Raw genomic sequence first — 9,216 nt, forward strand, 5'->3', positions numbered from 1 at the left:
AGATCAAAACACCGATGCAACACAACATCCGGGTATATTTAACGGAGGCTCGTGAAGGCCATGGAGGACATCATGGTGAAATATGATTGTACCATGAGAAACTCCCTGGGGTATGTCATTCAATTCGTGTATGTAGAAGATGGCATCCCCCTAGAGAGTCCTCACTTTACCAAGTTATTTGACTAACAGAAGGATAACCTAAAACACTGATGGAATACACCATCTGGGTGAGGGGGTATATATAGGGTCATGATGGAAGAAGAAAAAGGGCAGGAAAGGAGCGGAGGGAAAAGAGAGAGGTAAAGAGAGGGTAGGACAGGAATGGCCAAAAAGAGAGAGGGAATGATAGGGCGGGAAAGAGAAAAGGAAAGCGATGAATGAAAGAAAGGGCGGGAAAGAGAGGGCAGAAAAGAGAGGACGGGAGAAAGTGGCAAGAAGGAGCAGCAGGAAAGAGAGTGGGAAAGAGCGGTGGGAAAGAGAGGGTGGGAAAGAGAGGCATGAATGAGAGGGTGGGAGAAAGGGGCTGGAAAGGAGTGGCTAGAAAGAGAGAGGGATAGAGAGATGGGAAAGAAAGGGCATGAAAGAGAGGGCAGGAGAAAGTTGTTGAGTATGTGGAATACCCAATACCAGATGAAGGCAATATTATCCACAGAGTAGGCCGAATGGGCACTGTCAGCCCAGGCCTTTTTGGACGATTGGGATGGGCCACGCCGCCAAAGGAAGCCCATCTTCCACAAGAACCAGCTCAACCTAGAGCCAAGGACCAGACGGAGTCGCGGCATGCCGAAACATCTTGATCATGGCCATAACGGGGTGCCAGATCATGGCCACGCCGCTACACACGATCCCACGTAACGGACTCCGGTCATTACACGCATTAACAGGGGACATGTAACTCCCATCGGGCCATATCATATAAGGCAGATGAAGAACACCACTACTAGACAAACCATTCTAACCGCAAACACATACCAATATTCTGAGCACAACTGTTCACAGATCAATCAAACACCACCACCAAACATGAGTAGGGTTGTTGCCCGTGTTCATCCGTGGGCCCGAATCTATATACATCGTTGTGTCCCTTATGTGCTACCCATCGGATCTTGGCCTCATACTACCCTACAAATCTATTGCCGGAAAAAAATCCGACAAACATGGCGGGAAAGAGAGGCAAAAGATCAACTCAAAAAGGTGGTTTACATCACAATTAACACAAAAAGAAAAGGAAATTTTTAAAAAATTACTTTGCCGAGTGTCCCAGAAAAACACTTGGCCTCTGTCATAAGATCTGTCAATATAATAAGTAGGAAACAAATATTATAGAGTGACACATCTGTATAACTTCTACATCTTTAGATGTATGGACCGAACTAGTTTGAAGTGCATTTAAAATGGATAAAGCCTTTCATATATATAGGGTACCTGAGGATAGAACCAGGAGGGCAATATTGAAGATCACCATGTTGGAGAACCTCATCTTTCTTTCAAAAATCCTGATGTTTGTTGCAATCCCAACTGGTGGTGTTCTTGACAATGGTTCCACACGTATATACTTTTGAGGATGAGCTTCTGGCAAAGGGTGAAGGAGATATTCCAATCAGGTACAGTGTTCCTAGAGATGGCACATGACTTTTGCGTGTGCTCAGCGGCATGCTGGAGCACATCTTCCAAGCATATCATGTATACTATCACTATTAAGACCAAAGCAGTCCTTTGAGCCATTCACCCAATTGCAAATAGAGCAATATCATCTTGGGGAGGAAGCCCGAAGAGCATATCAAAAAGAAAACCACTTCTTTATTCTAACCGTTCCCTCGCTTTCAAATGGAATAGAATCTTATACCCCAAGAGAGAAAGGGAGAGGAGTATATCAGGAAGAAAATATGGTAAATTTCTGTAGCAAATTTATTATAGCTCTAAGATATTTCGTTTCAGACCGGTCGAACTATAGCTATAAATTTCTATAACAATTATCATAGCCTTGTTTATTTATTGCCGTAATTATTATAGCCTTGTAGTTGTATCCTGTTGGGAAGTTGGAAGGAGGATAGAGGTGAAACCTCAACAGACAGCCTAAGCTCACCTACACATGCCAAAAATTCCAATAAAAATATTCATGGCTTGTGGGGTGATCGTTGGTGTCCACCTCTCTTTGCCACTGATGTGGGAGAATACTCGGTGGCGGAGCTACAACGGAAAAGTTGGGCGGGCCAGAAATAGAGAAAACAAAATTAATTGAATAACTAAAAATTTGGGGATTTTTTGGGTCAAAAAATAATAATTTGAGGAAATTTGAGTAAAAATATCATGCTATTTAATAGCTAAAAATGGGGAAAAAGAAATTCACAGGTGCTAGACTGGCGAAGATATATGTCCTACCAAGTACTAAATATTGAGTTTCCGCAGGAGTACATGCTACCAACGGCAATCATCGAAGCAACCAAAGATTGGGTCTACTTGGACCATTTTCTTATTGGGCTTTTGCCTCACTAGCCAAGATAGCTGGGACTAGTGTGCAATTGCAAGGATGGCTCGGCCAGAACCAGAATAGATGCACGAGGCTGCTGGCATTGTTTGATGTTTGGTCGCTAGGCGGCTTGGGCGCTTGGCTCTACCAGTTCTATCAAATTGGGCCAACAATACATAGGTATAGAGGCCTTTTTTTTTGAAAAATCATGGGCTGGCCGTGGCCCAGTTCGGCCCTCACGTAGCTCCGCCAGTGAGAATACTTAAATGAAAATCGCCCATTAAGGTTTGGTTCTTCCCTCACAGTCAAATGGAGTCGAATCATATATGCTGGTCTTATGCATTAAGAAAAAATGATTGTAAATTTCAACTGAAAATTTACTGTCACCAATAATATTGTGATACTTTGTAGCACAATTTTGTATTATTTTGGATACGAATATCCCTTTAATTAGTAAGTCTTTTCCCACCGGATTTTCCACCCTAACCTTAACCTTGGTCAATAGATATTATTTAAGTTTTCTTGGTCACATAATATGGTGAGAACAGGATTCCATTGGTAATTGTAATGACAAGGCCTAGGGGCGTGCAAGTTGTCTCTATCCAAATGCTCGTGGTACCATATATATATGTATATTGGTTACTCTATTCCAACAAGAAATCACCTTAGATTGAGGAAATAGTAAGTTGGTGATCACCACGATTGCAGCCACCACATCGAGCACCGCACTCACCATGAAGCTCCTCTTTGATTCCAACCCACTGCACCTGCGCATGGCATTTGCCAATGCTGACATGAACTATGCATATTTTAATTTGAATTCATGTTACTTTAGATAAATTTAATAAAATGAAATAACTAGATATGCTATATGTGCGAGAGTATCATAAATATCTTGCCACTATATAAATTGGAATGGTAATACTCTTATTCCTATTTGTTAACACATCCGGTTCGTATTCGTATTGGTATCCATTTCAAAAGAAAATAAGTCTGTACTCTTTTATATCGAATCCATTTCCACCCATACCAATATCCATGCATTCTATGAGGGAAAAAGAGATGAGCACAATAATAAGATGGAAGAAAGGTAAACTACTTGAGCAGACTTATTGTAACAATGAAAATATTGTCTACATAAATAAATAAAATTCACAGACCACAAAACTTCATATTTTTTATGAAATTTTGTAGATATTAAATACTGCATGCTATTTGTAAGCGCTATGATTTTATTCATAATTTTTCAAAGTGATTTTTTAAAAGAAAGGTGCATACCTAAATTAAAAATACGGGCTACTGAGTACACATGGAATGACAAATGAGAAAGCAAAAGTCAAAATTCTGCAACTAAAATATTTAGTTGGATCCAATGTGACAAAGTGTGTGTATGTGTGTATATATATTTGACACTTTAAACACAAGGTATATAGCTAATATTGAAAGACATAGACAGTTCTCAAATTATTTTGGCATAGAAAATTGAAAGGGTAAAAAAGTACTCATGGTTGGTAAGGGAAGCGTTTGTGTCCCCGTCCTTCCACCACTGATGAAGGCAAATATTAAAAAGAAAATGGCTCAATAATTTTTGTACTTCTCTCACTTTCAAACGGAGTAGAATCATATACGCTGGTCTCACTCATTAAGAATACTAGATAATACCCCACGCGTTGCGGCGGAATTATATGATATACAATTAAATTATTAAGCACAGACTAAAATAGAGCATATAGAAGAAGAACGTTTTGCGTGATAAATTACAAAGCGTGGCTCAGGACGATAAGCAAGAAACCAAGAATCGCGTACACATTTGGAAAATGCACTCCCATGTGGTACACACAAAAGTATAGCATAATCAAGCTCACATTAATATCAAATAGCATATAAAAAATATTATATCACAAATGGCTGTATTGTATATACATAGAAAAAAAAATCTTATTTGTAGTATGTGCAGAACATAAACTATGACTAATTTTTCATATCTTTGAACTGAACGGAAATCCATTCATATTTGATCGCAAAGGTAGGTCCACCCGAGCCGAGCACACTGATATATTGTTATCAGACCAACAATATCTGTATTTCAAGTTAGAACATGAATACATTGGATTCGCTTCAAGCATTGATTGAAACACAGAAAACCAATATATTGGAGAAAAATCTATGTTTGATCATCCAGAGAACATAGTATGAAGAAAGAAAATTTAAAAGGACTGTTCGATGATGTTGTGTAAGCAAACTGGAGGTATTTTATTTTGCTTCAGTTACTCATCCACACAACTACTTAAACATAATTATTTGTGCATGCAGTTCTTTTAAAGGCGAAAAAAGCTAGCATTTTGTACTCTATGAAGGCGAAAAACATGTCTAGCTAGCGAAGCCTGTAGCAATTTTCGGCAATAAATGTTAGAAACTTAGGATAGCATCATTTTAACTCGTGATACCTCTTTCCCTGCAAAAACAGATAAATAGAGAGAAGAAAAACCATATGTCAGAATTAGAATATTTTACCCAAAATCTGAAAAATGCATACCATTGGTGGTCACACATTTCAACATCATGCAAACCTGAACACACCAAATGATGGAAGCACAAATTTCCTATTCCTTGTATAAAATTATTCTTGGTCTCCACCTGAGCCAAACAAAACAAATAATTTATAATCAAGTTCAAATGCCGTAATGGAATCAAAAGCTTGTAGTATTGTGCTGGAACAGAAAGGCAAGTAAGATAATAGCAAGATGCACTTCCCGTCTACATGTGATCCTTTGCCACCTGCTTTCAGAATCCTTTGAGGGATGGAACAGTAAATGACCGGTAGGTACAGATTGTCTACCATGGACAATTGGTCAATAGTTGTACGAAGCGACCGGAATCAGCTTCCAGCGGCTGGTTGCCTGGACAGATTGATGGGCGGATGCAGCGGCAAGCTCGAGCTGGTCCACATGTAGCGCGGTACCATGGCAGGGTGGATGCTGTTCTCGCTAAGAAAAAACTGGTCGACCTGCTCCAGAAAGGCGGGGCGAGCGGCCGTCCGTTGCGGTGAGGTGGATGCAATGGCAAATCGCCATCAGGGCCAATGCAACATGACTACGAATCCGAACGAATTCATTGCTTTAGGCTCTGGGGAAGATAGCGAGAGGATATTTAGCGATGTGCTAGGCAAGAAATCACGGTTGAGCATTGAGAATTTATAGGAGGACATGGGAGGGGAGGGGAGAAGACCGCACAGAAGATATTTAGGTCAATTTCATGCGCAGCTGTTTCTCAAAAAACCGTGGGGAGAGGAAGAGGGAGGGCTCCGGTGCAGCTTGTTTCTCGCGGAAATCGTGGGGAGGGGCTGCGGTAGTGCGGTGGACATTGATTGTGAGGAGGAGATGGTCGGTCGATCAGAAATCTTCTCGATGGAGAAGAAAACCAGTTCTGGGTTGGTTGCTTCTATTGCCGGTGGGCCGAGTAATGGGCTTCAGTTACATATCGCAGGAACCACCATCGGATCAAAACGGTATTTTTCCGAATAAAGAGAAGAATGGAATTTCGTCGACATCAAAGAAACATAAAAGAACTGAAGTTGCTGATGTGGCAAGTGGCTGAGGTGGATAGGTTGCATGTCAAGAGAAATAGTTAGTGGGGATGAACTATTTAGGTATTATATGGTGATAAAATAGCACTTCTCTTAAGATTTTCACTTTTCTTTCCATTTTTCCTTTTTGTTTACTTTATTTTTCCCACCTTTCTTTCCACACACTTTTACATCGCGAGAGGGTCTTAACAACCATGAATGGATAGTTACTAAAATGATGTTCCATAAATATGTCCCAATGAATGATGTAAAGTGTGCATGGTAGTATAACCAACTAACTTAAATGGCATATATGATGAAGTTATCAGGATAGGTTCAAACCGTGGACTCAATGACACGACCGAAATTTCAGTTTAAGAGATTTTGATATACTAGCGAATTATGCAAATTAGTGTGGTGTATGATGCATTCAGGTAAATATAAACAGGTTCACCATTTTGGTCATGCATGTAACCTGTGATGCATTCACTAATCATATGAAATTCTTTTATTGCAAGACAACGTGGGTGTGGAAATTCCTATATTACGTGGACTAGTAATTTTTTGTTTCAAAAAATCAATTTTTGTGAGCTGTACAAAATAGTTTGATCTGGCAATAACAAAGCGCTAGCATCAAGAATCTGGATGAAAGTTGATGAACTTCTGGCAAAGGGCGAAGGGCGAAGGTAGAGTGTTCATACAGACGGCACACGTCTTCTGCGTGTGCTCAGCGACAAGCATGAGCGGATCTGCCAAGCACATCATGTATAACCTCCCTATTACAATCAAAGCAGTCCTTTGTGCCGTTCGCCCAACTGCAAATAGAACAATAACATCTTGGGATGGAAGCCGGATGAGCACAGGAAAAAAGAAAACCACCTCTTTTTTCTGTCCGTTTCCTCTCTTTCAAATGGAATAGAATCATATACTCTAAGAGAGAAAGGCACATCAGTATATAAAGAAGAAAATATGGTCAATTTCTATAACAAAATTATTATATCTATAAAATATAATTTTCACGTGTGGAATTATAGTTATAAATTTCTATAACAATTTTATAGCCCTATTTTTTTGCCATAATTATTATATCGTTGTAGTTGTAGCCTTGTAGGGCAGTTGGAAGGTGGATATAGATGAAACCTCAACACCCAAGCCCAAGCTCACCTATAGCTGCAACCACAATTTTTTTGGTGAAGCCAAAAATTTGAGTAAAAATATGTATGGCTCACAGGGTGATCATCGGTGTCCACCTCCCTTTGCCACTCATAAAGGAGAATACTTAAATGAAATTCAGTCATTAAGTTTTGGTTCTTCCCTCACACTCAAATGGAGTAGAATCCAATATGCTGGTTTCCCGTATTTATAAGAACTGATGGTAAATTACTACCGAAAATTTACTGTCACGATTAATATTGTGATGTTTTGTAGCAAAATGTTGTATTATTTTGGATGCGGATCTCTATCTGTACGAAAAAAATTCTTTTCACGCTAACCTTATCCATTTCTTTTTTGCGAGTAGATAACCTTATCCTTGGTCACGAGATACTCTTTAAGCTTTCTTGGTCAGACGATAGAGTGAGAACATGATTCCCATGGAATTTTTTTTTTTGAGAAACACAATACAAACGCAGACGCTCACATACACGCGCATACACTCACCCCTATGAACGCACACACGCACACCCTACCCCTATGAGCACCTCCGGAAGACTGAGCCGGCGGATTGGATCTTGAAATTGATGAAGTCACCACAGGCGCCTCGCTATCGACGGGAACGTCGTCTCCCACTCGAATGAATATTCCGCCTTTATAAGACACACAGATGTCAAACCTGGGGTTTGAACTCTGGTGGGCTGGGGGTACAACCACCCTCCAAACCACCCAACCTCAAGTTGGTTCTCATGATTCCCATGGAAATTGTAGTGGCAAGGCCTAGGGGTGCGCCGTGTCTATATCCAGATGCTCATGGCACCATATATATATATATTGGTTACTCCTTTCCACCAGGAAATAAGCTTAGCGTTAGGAAATAGCAATTTGGTGATCTCCATCATGGCAGCAACCACGCTCACCATGAAGCTCCTCGTCGATTCCAGCCCGCCGCGCCCACGCGTGGTGTTCGCGGAGGCCGGCAAGGACACGGTCGACTTCCTCTTCTCCCTCCTCGCCATGCCTTCCGGCACAGCCGTGAAGTTGCTGGGGATGGAGTCCATGGTCGGCAGCATCGCCAACCTCTACGCCAGTATCGAGAAGCTTGGCGACCCTTACATGGAGCCTGGCGCAACCAAGGAGGCTTTCCTCTGCCCCACCGTGCTATCCCCTGCGGCGAGCCCCAAGAGCTCCCTCTTATGCTTGCCGGGGCCGCCCTCGGCTCCGAAGAGTTTTTATAGATGTGACCGTGGTGGTTTGTACAGCAGCTGCCGAAACTACGTGACGAACGACAGAGGTGCTCGCTGCCCTGCCTGTGGAAGCCAGATGATTTATGATTCCCGGTATGTGTCATCCGGAACTGTTACCCAAGAAGCCAAAGGGTTCGTGCAGGGTGGCATGGCGACGTACACGGTGACGGACGATCTCATGATCTTTCCCATGTCGAACATCTCCAACATGGCGATGCTCAACACCGTCGCAGTAAGGAACCTTAGCGCACTCCAGGAGAAGACCGTGCAGATCGGGTACGAGGAGGTAACCATGCATATATTCGTCATTGATCACACTGCCTCTCAATCCACATGCATATTCCGTTCTCATTTTATTTGTGAAACCATCAATCACGTGTTGTGTTTTTTCCATAATGCATTTGTAGGGGTTAGCGATTGTGAAGGCCTCTCTGCAGTCCAAGACTGTCCTCACTGATGTTTTCCTTCGCAAGAAGCCGAACAGCAGCACCCCTTCGTTGTCTAACAACGATAGGTCCCTCCCCTGGGGTGCTTGAAGCGTGTGAAAGTGCAGCTTGACCCTTGTGGCTGGCTACAATTAATTTTAAAGGGAAGGCTTTGCAGCCCAGCTTAAAATTAATTAAGCCACTCACGGCAGAAGTACAAGGGTGCTGATCACAGCTTACAAAAACAGAAACAGGTAAAAAGAAACAGGACAGGCCTAAAGCTAAGCAACGAAGAACAGGGGCGCTAGCCAGAGCTCTGCAGCCATCGATCTTCAAGACGTCGCTTAGGAACTGCCC

General features: G+C 41.8%; 1 protein-coding gene across 1 annotated transcript; it reads left to right on the forward strand.

Moving 5' to 3' along the window:
- Nucleotides 1–8,032: 8,032 nt before the first annotated feature.
- LOC124708017 lies at nt 8,033–9,010 on the forward strand. Its single transcript, XM_047239707.1, has 2 exons — nt 8,033–8,720; nt 8,842–9,010. Exons 1-2 carry the CDS (start codon nt 8,088–8,090, stop codon nt 8,968–8,970), a joined length of 762 nt encoding a protein of 253 aa, XP_047095663.1. The 5' UTR covers nt 8,033–8,087; the 3' UTR covers nt 8,971–9,010.
- Nucleotides 9,011–9,216: the final 206 nt, after the last annotated feature.

Source organism: Lolium rigidum, chromosome 4, assembly GCF_022539505.1.
Source record: "Lolium rigidum isolate FL_2022 chromosome 4, APGP_CSIRO_Lrig_0.1, whole genome shotgun sequence".
In the NCBI taxonomy this organism is placed as follows: Eukaryota; Viridiplantae; Streptophyta; class Magnoliopsida; order Poales; family Poaceae; genus Lolium; species Lolium rigidum.

Coding starts and splice junctions, on each gene's coding strand:
- LOC124708017 (XM_047239707.1), top strand. CDS start 8,088: ATGGCAGCAACCACGCTCACCATGAAGCTCCTCGTCGATTCCAGCCCG. Junction 8,721..8,841: donor TGCAGATCGGGTACGAGGAG/GTAACCATGCAT, acceptor ATGCATTTGTAG/GGGTTAGCGATTGTGAAGGC.